At 34.4% G+C, this 21,272-nt stretch overlaps 1 protein-coding gene, 1 long non-coding RNA gene and 1 pseudogene across 8 annotated transcripts; 1 reads left to right on the top strand and 2 right to left on the bottom strand.

The window, feature by feature from the left end:
• Positions 1–775: 775 nt before the first annotated feature.
• LOC130713446 (bidirectional sugar transporter SWEET4-like) lies at positions 776–2,773 on the bottom strand (annotated as a pseudogene).
• LOC130714394 (bidirectional sugar transporter SWEET4-like) lies at positions 2,754–6,588 on the bottom strand. Its single transcript, XM_057564296.1, has 5 exons — positions 6,537–6,588; positions 6,390–6,426; positions 5,425–5,803; positions 3,180–3,299; positions 2,754–3,070 (listed from the first exon to the last, which is right to left on the bottom strand). Exons 1-5 carry the CDS (start codon positions 6,586–6,588, stop codon positions 2,900–2,902), a joined length of 759 nt encoding a protein of 252 aa, XP_057420279.1. The 3' UTR covers positions 2,754–2,899.
• A 552-nt stretch (positions 6,589–7,140) lies between these two features.
• On the top strand, positions 7,141–13,789 carry LOC130710926 (uncharacterized). Of its 7 annotated transcripts, none has more exons than XR_009010509.1 (8): positions 7,141–7,625; positions 8,687–8,822; positions 8,968–9,052; positions 9,951–10,069; positions 10,176–10,284; positions 10,399–10,751; positions 10,925–13,197; positions 13,296–13,789. It is a non-coding gene; the product is annotated as an uncharacterized LOC130710926 (long non-coding RNA). The 7 variants fall into 7 exon arrangements; XR_009010504.1 differs by having other exon boundaries at positions 10,925–11,036; positions 11,929–13,789; XR_009010506.1 differs by having other exon boundaries at positions 10,925–11,036.
• Positions 13,790–21,272: the final 7,483 nt, after the last annotated feature.

Raw genomic sequence — 21,272 nt, forward strand, 5'->3', positions numbered from 1 at the left:
GTAAATAAGCCAAGTCGTAAATTTGAAGGAGCTAGATGAAGAAAGAGTTTTAGCAGACTTTACTACATGGTAGGAAATAGTGCATAAGAGGATGTTTTTCTTTTTATAACATTTGAAATGGATAAGAAAAAAGACCTCAAGAGTGAACATTAACTCCAATAAATATGGGTGAGCTAACTTTTAGATTTAAAACTTTCACATCATGGACAGCGTCTACTAATTAATTGCATGATTCGTATGATGTCAAGTCTGAAAGAGTTCATAAAACTCTGAATACAAACAACAAAATCTGAATATAAAGTCATTTTTAAAGTTAATTAATGGAGAAAATGAATTTAACCTCACCTTAAAACATTGTGTGAGCTTTACAACAAGTTGAATGATGCTCAAGTTCAACTAAATGAACTATGCTAAAATTATGCATGTTCAATCAGGGATAAGCACAGTATCAAAGTGTAGCTATGTCTTAAAAAGAACTAAGAATCAAGAAAGTTCCCACATGTTGTCATATGCATTAATAGTCAGAACTATAGGCTGCAAAAATAACTTAGGGCCTAACATCAAAGACACTTGATTGCCAAATATATCCAGCAACAGACTTTATGTGCACAAGCATAATAAAGTCAAGGAATAAACCAAAGAAGTCTTAGACTAACCCAAAAACAGATTGTTCCAAACACTTATTAAGATAGAAATCCTCATATGCCTTAACTGAAACAGTTTGGTGTTTAATAAGCCTTATATTCCTAAGCATCAATACATCCATCATGGTGGATCATTGGTCACTATTACCAACCACCACCTGTGACAGATCCACCTCCGCCTTGGCTGCTCTCCTTCCATATTTGGATTATAAGTTGGCCTGTGTTTATTTGAATTAAAAAAAGGCACCTACACTCAAACAGAAAATTAAGAACTAATTAATAATAATATATAATAGTAATGCATTTGAAATAACATAATAAAGTTAATAGTCCATCATATTTGTAACGCACATAACACTTATATGTGTGTGCGCGTGCGTGTGCCGTACGTGCGGTGCGTGTGTATTGTTTATATAATTTTACTATCAATTCATGTAATAGTAAATTATAAAAGTAACGTATTTTATTCTCACTCAATATATAAAGATTTTATTGCCTTAGCGGCTTTCCTTGCCGCTATCTGCTGCTTTGTCGACTTGCAAAAGGCAGCATACATAATTAGTTGTGCTATCGAAAACAAGGTTCCAAGCGCACTTGGGATCTTATAGTTAAGCAAGCACAATACAGGTAAGTCTTTCATTCACTATTTTGTTATTCTCAGGGGGAAGAGAAAACCATAAAAAGAAAAAACATCTTGAAATTTTTACCGTGATGAATTGGTCGAAACGCATGAGAGCATAAATGGTCCAAGTCACACCACTACCAAAAGAGGAAAGAGATATGAATAATGACATGTACTCAACACTTTTGGTCCTGATCACTAGTTTCTGCACCACGAAAAAAAATAAACATTAACAATGTGACCTTAAAAAGTATATAGCATTTAGGTAGTCTATGTTAGGAATATTACTATGTAATCAGATTGTTAGGCAACTAACTATGGTTAGTTGAGTTGAGTCTATGGTTAGTTTGTGAGCCTAGTGTGGTTAGTTGTTAATATACACTATAAAGAGTTGTAACAATCAATTAGATGCTAATAACTGAAATAAACAGAATAGAAAATTCACTGACAATGACAACCAAAGGCGAAGCATACATCATAATGTTGAAGATGATGCATGTGGTCCCAACAATGACAGCGCGTATCTCGTGGGTGTGGACCGTAGTCAATGTGACAGTGGCAAGAGCCACGATGAAAACGAGTTCTGCCACGAGCCACAGTGCCACCTTCAGCCTCTTGTTGCGGTCAGAATACATCAAGAAGAGCGTGATATATACGATCTGAATGGCGCAACCTAAGCTGTCGATGGTTATGATCAGCGTGTTGTGTGGATGCACCATAGGTAGACCGTACAGGATCCAAGCCATGCAACTCCCCACCGTGGCTAGGTATGGTGCTGGTGAGAACTCTTCCATTGATTTTTTTCCTTCCATATTTGGATCAAAGTTGGCCTGTGTTTATTTCAATTAAAACAAGGCACATACACCCAAACAGGAAATTAAGAACTAATTAATAATAATATATAATAGTAATGCATTTGAAATAACATAATAAAGTTAAAAGTCCATTAATTTTGTAACGCACATAACACTTATATGTGTGTGTGCGCGAGCGTGTGTCGTGCTTGTGTATTGTTTATATAATTTTATTGTCAATCCATGTATTAGTTGTTGCTGCTGAAACAAGTTTTTGAAAATTAAAATTGTTCAAATCGTATCTAAGATCAACAATGTGATAAGATAGATTGAATGTGTTAACTATTTTATCTATTGAAAGCGAAATATTTTCATTATAAAAATATGATAAATGACTTCGCAACTCAAATAACTAGAAAATTAATATAGAAAATTGACGATTTATATGATATATTAAATTTTTTAAGATTTTTGTCAAAATAAAGTCACTCTAATATTTTCTCTTTAGGCCCCAAAATATCTATGCACGACCCGGGCTCAAGTTTAAGCACTAGCACTACACACACCTTGGTAAGAGACATAAATTCTATACACACACCTTATACTTGTGAAGTCTCCTTGATTGTTAATACGAAGATAAGAAGATATATATAATGACTCATGTATGTGCTTACAAACATTGCTTCAGGCAATGATGATTGATGACATGTCATCTTAAGTAGAATAGGAACATCTTAACATAGTTGGAAAATGAAAAAAAAAAGATAGAGGAGTTCATTCACAATGATCATGAGATGAGAGGGTAGCAGGTTCTGTCAACCATCAATAATCCATCATGATCAATTATTTGGTTTGGATCGTTGGTCACCATTACCAACAACCACCTGCGATAGATCCACCTCCGCCTTGGCTGCTTTCCTTGCCGCTAGCTGCCGCTTTGTCGACTTGTAAAAGGTGGCATATAGAATCAGTTGTGCCACCGAAAACAAGGTTCCAAGCGCATTTGGGACCTGATAGTTAAGCAAGCACAATACCAGTAATCTTTTATTCACTATTTTGTTATTTTGAGGGGGAAGAGAAAACCATAAAAAAAAAGAAAAAAAAACTTGAAATTCTTACCATGATGAATAGGTCGAAACGAATGAGAGCATAAGTGGTCCAAGCCACACCATTGCCAAAAGAGGCAAGAGATATGAATAACGGCATGTACTTAACACTTTTGGTCATAATCACTAGTTTCTACTCCACGAAAAAAAAAACATTAACAATGTGATTACTTGAAAAAAAATATATATATATATATATAGGGTTAAAAACTAAAACCGTCCCTGAACTTTGAGCGAGATTTGAAAACCGTCCCTCGCCGGAAAATTATCTGAAAACCATCCTCAGACTTTAAAAACAAATTGGACCCGTCCCTCCGGCCACCATAGCTCCGGCCAGTTGCTTACGTGGCTGTCCACGTCAATTAATGATCCTATGTGTAATTTTTATTATTATTTAAAATAAAATAAAAATCCTAATTAGCAATTAATCTAATTAAAAAATTCCTATTTAAAACTACTCATTTCCTATTCATTTAAAAAAATAAAATTTCGAAATTAAAACTAGCAATTAAAAATTAAATCTTTTTTTTTATGATTTCTTCATCTTCTTCCTCGGCTCGTCTCTCTCTCTCTCTCTCTCTCTCTCTCTTCCTTCTTCTTCCTTCTTCCTCACCACCATCCTAATCTCTCTTTTTCCCAGCCACCACCGTACCACCACACCACTTCTTCTTCTTCTTCTTCTTCTTCTTCTTCTTCTTCTTCTTCTTCTTCTTCTACTTCTTGCTGCTCTCCTCACCTCCTTTTCATTCCCTTCCATAAGAAAACCCTAAATCCCATTTTATCTTCCTGAATCAAACCTTAAATCCCTTCCCAAACAAATCGAACCCTAAATCCCTTCCCAAACGGCCAGATCTAAACGATTAAACTTTGATTTTCCATTTGCTTGTTGTTGTTACTGTGTTAGTTTCTTCTTCTCATCTTTTTTTTTTTCTGGTTTTCTTGACAGATCTTTGGGGTTGGGTTTGAGTTTCTGGGTGGTGGGGGTTGTTCGATGAGGGTGAGGGTGGTGGGAGTAAGGGTGGTCGGTGCCACAAGATGTGCCATAGAAAAATACAAGAGTACATGCCTCAATGCAAGGACAAGGAAAAAACAGAAACCAGCAAAACAAGAAAAACAGGGGAGAGAAAAACAACAGCAGGGTCTCACAATAAGGAGCAGTGTAAGACTACCCAATAACCCAACAAACAATGGGTCCCTTCATAAGAAATTGAAGCCCAGTTCCCACCAACAAAGCTGCAGGTAGAAGACATAGCTTCGAAACCTATTGCCCTCTTCCAGAAACATTACGTGTGAAAACCAGTAATTTCGATGCCCTCCTTGCCCAAGCAAAAATCAATTATCCCGCTGCCTTGATGCAGAGGATCGGTTGTTGCATCCATTCTTAAGTTGAACAATTGAAACCTTTTCCTCTGCTTGATAACCACTGCCACACTCGAATTTGGGCCCTCTCTGATATTGACGTATGGGTTTCTGGGTTGGTGAGGTTGGGGGTGGTTGATGGGTGTGGTGGTGGTGGGTATGGGTTTCTGGGTTGGTGAGGTTGGGGGTGGTGGGTTTGATTGTTGATTTTTGTTTTAGTTAATTAGAGATTTAGGGAATCAAAGGGAGTTTAGGGTTAATTTGGGGATTTATGGGGCTTAATTTAGGGTAATTGGGTTAAATAAAAAAATTAGGATTTTTTTAATTTTAAATAATAAAAAAAATTACACATAGGCTCATTAAATGACGTGGCGTGCCACATAAGGGCCTCGCCGGAGGGATGGTGGCCGGAGGGACGGGTCAATTTAGTTTTCAATAGTCTGAGGACGGTTTTCAGATAATTTTCCGGCGAGGGACGGTTTTCAAATCTCGCTCAAAGTTCAGGGACGATTATAGTTTTTAACCCATATATATATCTTCATTTAACACTACTATTTGTTAAAATGATCAAATTTCACCTTCTTTTTCACAAATAGACCATTAGCTAGCATTTTTTTAGAGCATTTTATTCTCTCTAAGATCAATTATATGTATGCCTATGTGCTTGTCAGCCAAACTTTTTCAGTCCACTAAGAATTGATTCAATGCGGGATAAAACTATTAACGTGTGTATGAGTCATTTCTAGGTTTTAGAATTGGTTTTGAAAAAAGAAAAATCGATACAAATATACTAAACATGAATGAATTCACCCGAAACTAGAGATTTAGGTAGTCTATAAACATGGCGACATAGAAAGAGTATGATGTGGGTTTATAGGGGGAGAGTGGTGATCACTAACCATGACAGCTAAGGGTGAAGCATACATCATAATGTTGAAGATGATGCATGTGGTTCCAACAATGGCAGAGCGTTTCTCGTGGGTGTGGACTGTAGTTAATGTGACAGTGGCAAAAGCCGCGATGAAAATGAGTTCTGCCATGAGCCACAGTACCACCTTGAGCCTCTTGTTGTGGTCAGAATAGATCAAGAAGAGTGTGACATATATGATCTCAATGGCGCAGCCTGAGCTGTTGATTGTTATGACCAGCACGCTGTGTGGATGTACCATGGGTAGACCGTACAAGGTCCAAACCATGCAGTTCACCAACGTGGCTAGGTATGGTGCTGGCGAGAACTCTTCCACTGATTTTTTCTTCCATATTTGGATAAAAGTTGGCCTGTGTTTAGTTATTTAAATTTAAAGAAAGCACATACACCCAAACAGAACATTAAGAACTAATTAGTAATAATATATAATAGTAATGCATTTAAAATAACATAATAATAAAGTTAATAGTTCATGATATTTGTAACGCACATAACACTTATTTCATCTCTTAGACACCAAAATATCTATACACGACCCAGCTCAAGTTTAAGCAGTAGACACACCTTGTCAAGAGACATAAATTCTATAACCCTTTAAAGTATTGTTATCTACCCTTAAAAGTGATAAATGGACACAATTAAAAATGTTTTAATTAGACCAGAATCTTACAAATCAATTCATATTTTATAGACAAGTATTGAAAGTCATTCGCTAGAGTTGATATCACTTTCATGGCGATACTTTTAATTTGTGTTACTTTAACATGGATACAGATTGTTGAATTTTTTTTAAAACTCTGCAATTTGTATCGGTCGAAAACCACCACATATTCCATGTGTTATTCGTGTTGCAAAAAAAAAGTGATGTCCAACAATATGTTTGAGAAAGTTAGAAGAGGATAAATGAAGTTAGAGTGAAAGATGATGCAAGCTTACACTGGGGACAAGAACAAGAAGCCTGAGATGATGTTTCCTGAAGTTAAAAAGAACAAACCGTGGGGACATAGATCATCAAGAATGAAAAATATGGATTATGATATATGATACAAAAAGTTCATAAAGAAATTAATTTGATCAACGTACCTATGATACCAACTACTATTCGAGCAATATCATCTGTTGTTGCTGCAGTCATGGTTATATCAGAACGAGAGAATGTTTTAATTTGTTTTGTAATTGAAGTATATATGATCAGTGCAGTGAATGAATATATCTATATATATATATTAGAGTCGGTGAATAAAGGAGAGAGTAGTTCCAAAATGAAACGGTTGTATTGTAGTTGCTGAATCAATCAGCTGGTTGATCACATGCATGCCATGTATTGGGTTGTGTACGTAACAAGTTGCTACACCCGGTGCTTCTTTCTTAAATAGAGCACAATCAAAGGGGTAGAGAACCAGAAAGATTTTTGTCACTGTCTCAAATTTGTAGTACTACCACTGAGATGCTTCAGACCCTACTTAGCAAACGCCACAGTTATCAGAAAGCGACTTGCACTAACTTTCAATTCTTTCACGGTAAAAGTAACAAAATATTACTTCTAAAATCTACTACCTTACAAAGTAAGGATTTGAAATCACTGTTCATGCACCAACTTTTTTTTTTTTGGACAGGAGAGTATATTGGGCTGGGCCTTACTATGTTATACTCCCTATTATATTCTCCCTGTTTCCCTATTCTATTCTCGCTGTTTCCCTTTCATCCTTCCTCTGAGATCATTCTAGCCGTAATAGGCACCCCTGTAACCCTGTTCCAGAACCTTCTCCCCTTAATAGCTACATCTGTGCCTACATCCGAAGCTTTTGTCGATGGGTGAATTATGCCGGTTTCGTGGGCTGCATTGGGAAACATAGCTATTTTCCAATCCTAGGGTTAGGCACTCCAGAACCTCCTGCTGAATCACGTGCAAGCTCCTCTGCGTATCAGCGTCATGCTCCAGAGCCTCTGGCTACAGCTGGATGCACCATGGTTATAGACAACACATGAACCCTATCACCTTTCTTCCGTGAATTCCGCCCACCGTCGTCCCACCACTGCCCATCGTTCTGCACCTAATCTCCTAGCTATAGCCAATTCAGATGTAGCTTTTCAAAATCCAGTTGTGGATTCTGCTTTCCAGGATGTGCCTAAACTCTAGATCAGAAGCCAGCTCTTCATTCTTCTTTACAGGTTGGTTGATTTGATACACTCCCAATACTACTGAATTTCCTATTCTCTATTCTATGTTCTATATATTATCTATATCCATAGCCTTTTACTGCTTATAAATTGAACCCATTGTTGCTTGGTTCTTCATTCATTGTTGCTTGCTCGTGTTTCCTCAACCTTCCCTTCTCTTCCAACATTTTTGTCGAACATTTTCTTTAGATAGGGAAGAAATTCTATCGTATTTTCTCCCTATGACATAGGCACCACACCCCACTTGATGTAGTTCATATCATTAGTTTTGACTTGGGTGTATATATATAAAGGCCTCTGCAATTAAGTGCAAGTGCAAGTGCAGGTTTCATCTTGATTTGAGCTATTTTTTGTAATTGATAGCAATTTTATTTCTCTATCTTTTTCACTCTGGAATTAATGTTGGTGTATATAAAGGCCTCCTATTTAAGTAGAAGTGAATGAAGTTTACTGACACACACGAAGCAAATGAATTGATCAAATTCTTTATATGAGCACTTGAAAGTTTTGGTTTTGTTTAATGGCACGTTGAAATCCCTCCTCTCTAAACTGAATTTTTTTGTTTGTTCACCTGTGAAACCATTTTTATATTTGTTGATTATGTGTAACCTGTGGTTTTGAGCATCATGAATATACATGCAGGTCTTTTTGTAATGTCTCTTTTGTCCACTAATGTATTTTCTGTATCATTTATGTATTCTTTGCTGAGTGAATTTACTAAATTGCTTGAAGAACCATCTGCCACCCTTTGAGTAAAGCAATATTGGTTTGAAAGGGCTAATTGGTCGATCTTAGAGATGAGAAATTAATAACCACCAACACCCCTAACTGAACCAGATTGATCAAAATTGCAACCCCTTGGTTTCACTAAAAATTCATTACAGGAATTATCATTAGCATTCATTTGTTTTGTCCAGCAAAGATTTTGTGATTCTTAATTGTGCCTTTTTTTTGTACACAAATCAGAATGTAATTTAACTTTGATTTGAGACATATCAAAATTTTGGCCTGCAATGACATTCACAAACTGTTTTCTTCTGGATGTCTTGCAGATGCTGTCATGGTGGTTCTTATGAGGAGTGATTCATGGCTATGGTAGCTGATAGTGCTCCAATGAGGCAAGGATCTGATTCTACTTATGGTTTACGGTGTTTGTTTTTAAGATGCTGCATGGCCATATAGAAAAAGGTAAACTTTTTTGTCTCATTCCATGAATTTCTTGCTACAATGTTTTAGATATTTAAATGTTTTTCCAGAACCTCAATAGATTTTGACACGAAGGTAAATGTGAAGCAGCATCATGCGATTCTTTTGTTTTTGTTATTTATTTCAGGCATTAGACCATAGTTCCCTGTTGAAAGAAAATGGGCTTTTGGCCTTCACATACAGTGGATGGGAAAAAGTAGGAATTAATCAAGGTATATCTCCCTTATAAGAGAATAGCAAATCAGAACATGTCTCTTCTTTTTTTTTTCATCTTATTCTGTTCATGTGCTAAATGCTCTACCTTTTTATTTCATTTTAGTCCATATTTGATTATAAGGTGGTTTTGTCTTTGTCTCACATGGGCCATTCTTAATTTAATTTTAATGATGTTGTATGTAAAGCTTATTCTGGGGTTGATTTTGCATAATAAATTAGAGGAGATGAAGGATCTCACTAAATGGTCAAAGCTTTGCGTTTGATGGTTTAAGTGAGTCAAAGTTTATGTCCAAGAAAGAAAAAAAAACTTCATAGTGACCTAGAATCTGCTAAAAGAACTGCATTGACTAAAGGAAACCCACTTCAGTTAAGTTTCATGTATGACTTCTTAGAATGTCAATATAATTTTTCCAATAAAAGAATAATTTTGTTGGTTACTTTTTCCAATAAGAGAAAAGCTTCAATGTGTGGATATGGCAAGATGTTATCAAATGGGTACTTTTATACACTTTTGCATGCTATATACAATGTACCATAAAGGTGTTGATGTCAGTTTTCACAAATTCTAACACAGGTTATACTCCTCATAACCATTGAAGAAGGGCATGTGTTGTGTTAGATTGTTTGTAATTTTGTATGATTTGGACAGAAGTTATTTCAAACACACGTGGTTCGTTGGATTTTTTACATGCAGTTAGAAAAGGATACTCTGAATGTGAAGTTTCATTCCATGCTTCTTTTTCTTTTTAATGACACATGAATCTTGAGTATATATAAGTTGGTTTTAAAGTCTTGCTGTTATGATGATTGGAATATCATAGAAATTTTTGTAACTGTTCCTCCTTTCCCTTTCTTCTATCCTAACAATGTAACTGTTGAATCTCACTTTGCAAGGCCAACAGAAAAAGGAGACTATGCAGATGTGAATTCTGCTAATTTGATTTATCCATCCAACTAACATTCAACATGGCATTTTCATTTTGTCGGTTACTGTTTCTGATCTGATTGTCCAGGTAGCTGAAATCTGTTGTGATTTTTGTTGATCTATTGAGTGTTAATTTGTTTATTTGTTCAGTGTTAATGTGTATTGACTAATTTGTTTTCTCCATTTTTTTCCAGTTTTGTCATGAATTCTGCCTCTGATCTTCTTTCCATGCTGTGTGGAATTTTAATTTGACTGATGTATATTTTGTTTCAATGGTAAAGGGTAAAAAGGCTTCAGAGTAAGGTAATTGTTATGTTCCGAATTGCTTGCTCATTTCCTTTATCCTCACCCCTTCCATATTTCCATTATATATTCTTGCTCAATGTGTATAACCCAATTGCTTTGGTTTTCGTCCAGATGAAGAAAAGATAGAAGCTAGGACTGAGTAAAATAGTGAGTAAAAGAGCCTTCAGTTGTTGGCTTCAGCTGCCTCCAGCCACAAAGTGTGCCAGAGATGTAGCCACACAACCTAGAAAGCAGAATCAAAAGCTGGTTTTCGAGGTAGGGTGTAGATCATAGATCACCGATGGAGTGCATCAAAAGCTAATTACATAGTTCTTTTCATCTGAGATGTAGCTTTTTCTTTTATAAAACGAGGCATTGATAAGAGGAAATTCAGATGTAGCTTTTCAAAATCCAGTTGTGGATTCTGCTTTCCAGGATGTGCCTAAACTCTAGATCAGAAGCCAGCTCTTCATTCTTCTTTACAGGTTGGTTAATTTGATACACTCCCAATACTACTGAATTTCCTATTCTCTATTCTATGTTCTATATATTACCTATATCCATAGCCTTTTACTGCTTATAAATTCAACCCATTGTTGCTTGGTTCTTCATCCATTGTCTGTTCATCCAGATCTGCTGACTCTATCATTCTTTGCAGGTAGGATTGTTCTGGCTTTGGGGATTTTGATTTGGTGGAGACATATGCACTGAGAGGATTCGAAAGGTGTTTCATACTATCTGTGTTGTCAATTTTCAAGGTGTTTCTAAAGGTATTCTTTTAACCCTGCTATGCTACTCCTGTTTTAACTCCTAGAAAGCAAACTCTAATGGGGAGGTTGTGAAGGTGGTAATAAGATTGGTGTTGGATATGATAAACTTGTATATTATATTTGAAATTGAGTGAGAAAGATAGCATCAAGATACACTGCACAAATGACATTCAAAGGAAAATCAAGGTTTCTAATTTAGTTAGACATTGAATTATCATAAATTTAGCATCTAGGATCCAGTTTCATGAAACAAATTTGGTCAACCACATATTTTGTCCTATCTTTATTTGATTATTGTTCCTGACTTTCACCTAGAATTTGCAGAAGTGTATTTGTTTTGATAGTGCTTGAGACTCACTTTGACAGTTTTGCTAATATCAAAATATGAGAAAAAAGAAAAAAAAAACTTTTGTATCCATGAGCTTCATTTCTCTCTTGCCAAAGATTAAGATTTGAGACTAATAAGTTGGTTACAAGGTTCACAGAGCAAATAATTTATAGAGCTCCCTGAACATTCTTTATCGCAGTAACCAGTAAGTGGATAGAAATACCAGGAAACTTTAAAATGGGTAAAATGTTGTAAATCAACACAAGGTGTCATATTAGTATGTTAATGTCTCCTCAAGCATCCAAAATTAAGGGGAGAACTACCTATATAATGAATTTTAAAAACCAATATAGAATGGTTTTCCACAATCTGAAGGCTGTATATGTGGTTTTCAAGAGCCACAAGTAGAGATATATTTAGATAACATGAGGCAAAAAAGTGGCAGCTGCACTGATTTGCTAGATGATAATTTGAAGCCATTCATGGAATTTCACATGCTATCTGAAACTGCAACCCTGATCAATACTAAGTTCATCTTACCCCTGTCATGCATGTTTATCACAGGTTTAAGGTCTGGTTTTTCCAAGCTGAGGTGTTGGTCTGATAAGGTAGGATTAGGAGGGGATTTATGAGGATTGTTTTTTCAGGAGTTTGCTGTGCGTGATTAGCTTGGGAATGTTGTGTCTTATAAGCCCCAACTACTCATGCTACATTTTTCTTTCCTCTTACCCTCTAAGGTTTATTTAATCTTAGTTGGTTGTTTCTTCTCTTTGTAACTGGATTTTGGCACCCCTTGTGCTAAATCTTAATAAATCATTGCTTATAAAAAATAATACTAAGTTCATCATTCGAAACTCATTCAATATGAAGTCAAATCGTAGAGAACCAACTTCTCATAGCTTTTACCTATGTAAACAATGATTTTGGTTTTACCGTGATTCTCGAATGAGTTCCAAACATGCACTAAGTAGAAAAGATGTAGTTTACCTTTAAAGCTTAACAAGTCACAATTTTTTGGGTCCAGACCACATGTCAATTATTGATTTCTTTTTTGTTTAATCTTACTAAGCAAAGGTTATAAAGATCCTAATCCAAAGAATTAACCCATAATGCCTCCTCACTTACAATCAAAGGACTAATCATATATTTCTCTTTCAAATCTTTTAGGAAAGTAATGGGTGCACACAAAACTTCACTTACACTTAGTGCGGGATAAGAAGAGAAGATAAAAGTCTCTTCCAAAAAAATTATGAATAAAAATGATATTATTTCACAAATTAGAGTTGACTAATCAAATATATGATACGAATCACTTTAGTGACATAAAATGAGTAAATTTGACCCAGTTAGTCATGAATTTTGCACATATTGAAAATGTCTCATTTTTCTTGGGGGTCATTCTGATGAGTACATGGTATGCATCTTAATAGAGTTAGTTGCCTGGAACTCTGGCTACTGCCAGTTTCATATCTTCATGTTCCCGCACAAAAGACTACGGTTGCTCTAACTTGAAAAATGCTCACTGACTCTCGCGGAGGTTAATAAAAATAAAGTTCCTCTAATTGTCTATTACTTCTTTTTACATATGTAGTTATTGAATTTAGGATTGAGGACTGATTGTATTTATTTACATAAATTGCTCTTGAATTTTTGTTCCCAATTTCTGGTATCATAACTTTTAAGGGGATGTGTCCGATGTGTGAATTTATTTCTAATCCAAGATATAGATGTTCTTGAACTGTTTATTGTATGGTGCTTAGTTCTGCTATATTTAGCTCACAAAGGCATGATACATGAGAGATGATGGCATGAGCAATGGTCTATTGTTGAGATGTGAGAATCTGTGGTTTTCTGTTGCTGAGATGAAAAATTTAATTCTCTATTTGGTCAGCATATGTGTGCCAACCACTTAGACCAAATATCTATTGCAGACATTGCAGATGTTATCAAAGGGTCTGATTCCACATACAGCTCAGCGGATATATTAGTTTTATTAGAGAAGTTGCAAGAGGACAATAAGAGAACAATAGAGTGATGATAGTTGGTGGAATGGTGCGTATGATATCAAGTTGATCAGTGCACAATCTCTTGAATGGAGATTCATGTAGGGAACAAAAATTGCTGCCATGAAGTATGCAGTTTACATTGGTGGAACACTTAGAGAAGGATTTTCAATGTTCAGAATTTAGACCTATTTACTTGCTGGTTGGGAGCTTTCTGCTAATACTGCAAACAAGGAGATAGATAATCTATGTGGCTGTGTTGGACATATTCATTACTGAGTTTTTGGGGCCCTCTTTGAAAGTTCTTTAGTTTTGTCCATAATTTGACTCCACCTAGCTATATCTTGATGTATTTCAGTGCTGCAAACCTTCAATATTTAATTTGTTTTGGGGCAGATTTATCCAGCAGGCGTTTGGTAGGATATTATTTATAAGTTTTTCAGAAATTTTAGTTTAGAAATCTTAGATTGTTGCTATGAATTTCTTATATAAGATATTTCCTGAAAAATGGTCTACTGAAAAATGGCAAAGTGTAATAATTAATAACATTATATCATATTTTTTTACTTCATTGGGTATAGAATGGTCTATCGTTAAAGATCTTTTGATTTATTTGATAGTTATAAGCCTAATATTACTGAGGTGGTTTTCTATTTAAAGTTTTTACTTCATTTTACTATGAATTGACTTGAGTGTTTAAATAGAGCCCAAGCAGCAAGACAACAAAAGATGACTTCCACTAAGTTGGCCAATTAATAAAGAACGTCTTAGAAAATTTTAAAAATAGTAAAAGACCATGAAAAGAGACCTGAATTCAAGTCTTACACAACAATTGCTTAATACAATAACAAGACTCTTTATTTACAAGACTCTTTATTTATTAGTTAATTTTTCCCTCTAATACGAAGTCTAACCTTATTAAAACTTGCATTAATTTTTCTTTATTACTGTAATCATCATCTATGAAAAGTAATAATAATTTGAATATTTACTTAGGTGTATTTTATTAGCTCATATATGGTACTTCAATTCTTTGCAATAAATTATAAATTACTCCCTCCAGTCATTTTTATAAGAAACGCTTTGGTTTTTTTTTTTTTTTGTCTTTTTTAAAAGAAACACTCTTATAAAATTAAGTCAAATAATTCATTCCCGTGCAAAGAGATCTATTTTCAATGCAAAAGTTTGGAGGGAAATTGCAAGCACCCAATACGTATTGTCAACATTTATGGTAATTAGCATGATTGTTCTTGTGAAAAGGAAAAGACATAATTTGAATAAAATATAGTAGTTTATTTTATAAAAAATATTAGTTTCTTTTTAGTTCGTGTGATTTTGTCAAAGTTTTTCTTATAAAAATGAGTAGATGGAGTATTAAATTGGGTGTGTTGCTTAGTCAGTTGATCCTATAAAATTCAATGAGTTATAAAACCAGATTAAATTACGTATTAAGGATCCGTGCATCACATTTATGATCTATATATGTAAAGAAGGGGAGAGATAACAAGTGTAGCAAACACACACTCATGTATGCTTCTTTTTTTAAAAATTATCATAAATATCTCAGCCATAATAATGAGCGGATTTTTTAGTTTTTAATTTTAGGTTTAAATTTAGTTTTAGATTGAAATCAAACCGACTACCCTTTTTTTCATTTTTTATAAGGAAAAAATCTAGGATACTTGATATCACAATGGGATAATAGTTTCTCCTGCTCTGTTTGTGGCACACCCACATACCATCAATCAATATATGTATTAATTTACGTTTGAATGTTCAGATTTATTGAAACTACAATCTTCACCTGTTTATATCCAATGTAAGTAAATTCATATGTATGAGCTACAAAAAGCTAAAATAAGAGATTAGACTCATGTACTCAATGTAATTTCATACTTCACTCTTGTGACATGTCGCTTGTCCCAAATTCACCTTACCACTATTGGCCAAAATTGTCTTGTATTGTGTACCCGTTTTTTTTCATTAGTTATCCATTGGATTTTTTTCATAATAGCATACAATAAAATGTGATTATAAATAACAACAAAAATTATTAGATTTTGTATTACCTACATTCCAATGAGTTTAATGAGGTTTTGTGACATTCTTTTTTCGTCAATGAACGAACTATTAAGTCGTGTTTATCAAAATAATCATGTTTGAAATGAAGATCGTGTTTACCTAACATTGATTATCTGCCTTGTGATTTTTATAGCATTAGTACATTAAGTAATAGTCTATATTTACTGTGACATTTGAAGAGACCATGTTATTTTGAATGTTGCTTGTGCCTTTTTGAGCCTTACATTTGTAAGGTTAAGCTGAAATTATGTATGTAGTTTTGATTATTGAGTTAAACTTTGATTTATTTAGTATTTACTACTTACTAGCAAGTGCACAGAATATAAAATTATGCTCTGCTTATTAGAGGGTACACATGGCACAATTACATTGATTTTGCTACCAAATTAATTTTTAAAATTTCATAAGTAACAGTTCAAACCATCACTTTTTTATTTTAGTTTATATTAATACAAATAAAAAATCTTATTAATGTAAACTTTTTATCATTGGTGTAAGTTTTTTTTTTGTCTTAACCAAGGTATCCCCACAGCCGACAGCCGTGAGACTAATCCCTCGCCTCACGGTCAGCGCACTAAGCGGTAGGGGGCTGGCCAATGAGTTTTTTCTATTCGCAAGAGTTAGGATTCGAAGCCACAACTACTTACTTAAAGGATGAAGTACTGGAGCACTACACCAACGCACTTGGTTTTCATTGGTGTAAGTTGAGTCTTGAGGTATCTACTAAAAATAATAACATTATTATAAAATAATTGTAATAACACTTTAAAAATCTTACAATTGTATATGTATATGTAATATTTACATATTAAAATTTAAAATTATAATAGTAAAGATAACAATTAAAAATGAGTAAAATATATAACTTATTTAATCAATTTTAATAAATTATAAAATGTTCTTCTGTGCGATTCATTAGTTATCAGATAGAAAGGTGATGTATAGTTAACAATTGACTATAGCTCATTATTATTGAGATTTAAGACTAATGCTACATTAAATGTTGTATGTTATGCTATTCATTTTCTTATCAAAACTTCATTACATACTACGGATGGTTTTATTTATAAGAACTAAATAAGAGGTTTACTTTGGTCATTTTTATAAGAATCAACTTGCAGTTTGTGGTGTAGCAATTATTTTCTTATAAGAGTATTATTTAATTGAATTTTCTCTTTCTTTCTACTCTCCTAAGCATTACTAATACATAGAAAATAAGAAAAGCGAGTTAAGGACAATTTCGAAAGTTCAATATTAACTGAGAACAAAAGTTATGCAATTAACTACTTTAACTATATTTCTTAACCTGTGTGAATTAGTTTTTTGGTTCTTATAAATAGGACCGGAGGTAGTAGTTTGGTTTGGTATTCGCTTAAACTTAGATATTCATTTTAATATCAGCCATGTGATATATTTTTTTTCGGTCTCCCATGTCAAACAGTCCTGATTTCACTGTTCACGGGACACTTTTTTTTGTCCTGATTTCGTTTGGGTTGGGCCTGTAGCCAATGCTAGCCCTAAGTTGATTGTAGGGGTTTCGTACACGTACATTTTCCAATTGTGAACTTCAAAATCCCATCCCACTGTTTTCTTTCGTGATCGCCTCAAACGCTCATCCCAACAGCGAAAATGTCATAGTCCAACCCGTCCTCCCGTACCTATTCCATGCTATTCTCGCAGTTGTATCGTCCTTCCTGTATCTCCCTTTCATGGATTCTTGCTTAAAGACGGTACGAATTTCATGTAGCAGTCGTTCTCCTCTATCACTTTTCCATGATTTCCTTCTTATTTTTACTGTTCATGGGCAATCTCTATGAGAAAAATTATGAAGTGTTCGAAAGTTGTCCGAAATAAAGTTCACTAATATTGAAGATGTTGCCCCTATTTATAAACGTACGCACGGTTAGTTGCTATAACTTTTGGTTAGGCATAAACTCAAAAAAAAATTACAGATGAAGCCTCCCGTGCATCGCATGGGTAACATCCTAGTTAGATAACAAACCTTTGTGGTAACTTGGGCAATTATTATTGGACATGGGAAATGTCATTACAAGGGCCAACTTAAATGTCAAGTAACTAATTACCTCAAAAGTTTAAATTATTGGGTAAAGACCACATGAATGGTTTTATGATATATTATAACACACTCCCTTATACAAGAGTCTTTTGAGCCGGAAGCGTGGATAAATGCACAGATTCACCTACCATGTGCTTAAATTCCACTTTTTAATTAGAAAGTGAGGGGAGTAAAGATCGAATTCTAGACCGTTAAGTCATAAAAACTCCAACATCATGTTAGGGAATCAATTATCCCAACAGCTTAGGGCCACATGAATGGTTTCATAATATATTCTAACATGAAGAAAGTAGAGTTATTTTATTTATTTTTAAATAAGCTCTCAAGAAAGTAGCTAGAGTGAAATTGATTGTAAGGCACACTTGACTCTAATGCTTAAGACCCGGTGCCTTGCATGCTAGCTTGTGGATCGGAATGGACAAGGTGAGGCCAGTAAAGGGGGAACGTCTGAAGAAAGTAGAGTGGCGTTAACTATATAAAACATATTCACCTTAATTTTCTATGTATATTATAGAGCCAACTCGTCGTATAAATTTTGTATTCACTTGATTATTTGAAAAGATTGAACTTGGAATTCACTTACCCTTCGCTTTTTTCTCCCACAGAACTCAAGTCACAAACATACCCGCGGTATTCATGTTAGAAGTCCCACATTGGCTAGAGATAAGGCCAATCAAGTGTTTATAAGGGTTGTGCAAACCTCAACTCTTGAGCTAGCTTTTGTGGTTGAGTATAGGCCTCCTAATTTCTAATATGGTATCAGAGCCTATCCTAGATCCATTTGTTGTGTGGAGACCTCCCATATTTGGGCCACCCGTTGTTGTTCCCACGTTCCAGTCTGTTCAAATCCTGGACGTGAGGGGGTGTGTTAGAAGTCCCACATTGGCTAGAGATAAGGCCAATCAAGTGTTTATAAGGGTTGTGCAAACCTCAACTCTTGAGCTAGCTTTTGTGGTTGAGTATAGGCCTCCTAATTTCTAATAATTCATGTATTATTAATAAGTTAATTATGTTAGAATATGACGTCTCGTTCATTCCATCCACCTAGGAATAGAAATTTCTTTTCGACAATTCTACCTAGAAATAGATATCCCTTTTTGGTCCACTAACCACAGGTATCGATTCTGTTAAAGTGCATGTAATTGTCTCAAATTCATTATCAGTGTCGAATGTGATACACTGATATGTTTCAGAAAGACAAGCTCATTTTAACTTCAAACAAATTGGTGAAGCCTATTTGTTCATTATTATTTATAAGTTTTGGAATCATTTTCCTTATTTACCCTCTTTAACTCTTTTGTGTTCACAAGTTTTGGATGCATAAGAATCAGGACCAAGTACTAAATTGCAGAGATGGTTCCTTTGTCCTTCAAGTGAACACAAGCTCGAACTTAACATGCATGAGGTGTTTTGAGGAAAAAATAATTCGAGGTTAATTTTATCAATTACCATTTACCGCCTTGTCTTTATTATGTTTTTGCCAATCTGATAGCAACCATTCCAACTTTAATCTCTTTGGTATGACAGCAATTGTATCTAATTTATTTTTATAGTTAGTTAATGGACCCATGAGCATAAAATTCATCCCTACTTAACATTTATTTACGACAAAATGAGACTGTCTAAATGATTCATGAGATTGCAATCATATGGGAGATTAATCATGAGATTGCAATCATATGGGAGATAAGTGAGTTAGATTTTCTATGTTTTATAAATTAATTTATTTATAAAAAAAATTTCATTGATCCATTAAATTATGGATTAGTAACTCACATGTATCATTTAGAAAATTCTAGATAGTAAAAGTTCACTATTGAAAAAGTTTTTAGCTTTTACATGTGTAAATAAAAGATGAGATAATGTTGGGTGAGATTTTTTCTTTTGGAGGTCAAAATGTTGGGTGAGATTGTCTGCCGATAAAATAAGATAAAAATTGATTGAAGACATGAGTGATTGTATTTTCCTCATGTAACCAAAAAGACATGAGTGATTGTGATTTACAACGGACGAAATAAATTGCGTCAGCAACATAATAATTAAGTAAAGTTGCTTGTCTAATTATTGGTAAACCAGTATACAAAATGAAATTGACTTTCTATTGAAACATGTGTTCTCTGAAGCTTCCATAACATGGTAACCCACTACGACAACACAACACTTTAAAAAGAATCTAATCCAACCCTTTTTATCTAGTCCAGAAAGAAGAAAATAGAACACATAATATTAGAAGAAAAGTAGCACATGTAGGGAATATATAAGGTTCACCTGAAGCATAATTATAATTTGATTCCTACATTGGTTCCATTCTTCTATGGCCAATTCTGTGGTGACCTATTATGAGAAATGGAGTGCAATGGTTATGACTTGCTGGTGCAGCATGGTACGGTTTCGGTTAGAATTATGATTTATTCACACTTTTATTATATTTCATTTCATTTCCATTTTCATGCTCTATTTATTTCCATCTTCACTTTCAATCATACCATTTATCACATCTCTTATATTTCTTTCAATTTTCTTCTTATCTCCACTCTACTTCCACTTAAAGAAAATCTAAATGGAACTTTTTCCTTTATTTCTGTTAGTAGCTACTCCTCAACAGTAGACCAATATGAAGTGGTGAATAGATGTCTTTTTTTTCAAAGTAAGAGATAAGAGATTCCTTCATACAAGCAAATACATTACAGCCTTAATGGGCCATCAAACAAACCACAAACAGAAGCATGTGGGTCGCTTAACATAAACAAAGAGAGGCCAGCCAGTTCTTTGGGTTGGACATCACAAACAGATAGATACTCACTCGGTGTGGCTACAACCTAAAGTGCAAACAGAAGGACAATAAACTAGCTTTGTGGGCTCTGAACCAAAACAATGGCCCACACACTTAACCTGGACCAGAGTTTTGGTTCAATACAAACTATAATGTTTTCAGTAAAATATCTCCTTTCTCCTTTTAAATAAATGTATGAAAGATTGACCAAAAATAAATTGTATGAAACGGCTGACCAAAATAATCGGTGATGGAAGGTACTTTACCTTCTAAATTGGAGGCAATTATCTTCTAATTATAGAAAGGGATGCACTATGAGAAGAGTTAAGAAGATCTAAGAGCATATGCTATTGCTCATAGAAGACGAGTGGAGTTTTCAGATGGAGATTATGTCTTTTTGAAACAACAACCTTATACACAGAAATCATTGGCCAAAAGATTGAATGAAAATTGAGTTCAAGATTTTATGGACCTTATTCAATCATAGAGATAGAGAAGAATGGAGCACAACTACAAGAGAAATACCATTTTCTTCTGTGTTTCTGGTCCAGTTCTATCACCACCACCCCAATTCAAACATGCTTAATTCATAATTAACTTAAAAACATGCACCCGAAATTTGCATGATTGGAGGACCGAAGAGAACAAAGTATCGCAAGCTAAGTTACACAAGATAAATAAAACAATCTCATAAAAATTCATTCACTCAAACAAAAATCTGCTTTCAACATTTCCAGGAAAAGGAGGACAGGATGAAATTTTATGGTAGAGCTAAAAGGTTACAACACAATTGATAAAGCAATTAACCAAGAAAAACAAATGCATGAACAAATATCAAGAAACAGGGAAGCTCCCAAATTACAAATTCAACCCTATACAAGATATTCTATGTTACAGAATGTGCATTCAATATAGAAGAGTAAAAATATGGTTAAATTCTAAACCCCAAACCAGGCCACCTCTTATTCCCCTC

Source organism: Lotus japonicus, chromosome 4 (assembly GCF_012489685.1).
Source record: "Lotus japonicus ecotype B-129 chromosome 4, LjGifu_v1.2".
In the NCBI taxonomy this organism is placed as follows: Eukaryota; Viridiplantae; Streptophyta; class Magnoliopsida; order Fabales; family Fabaceae; genus Lotus; species Lotus japonicus.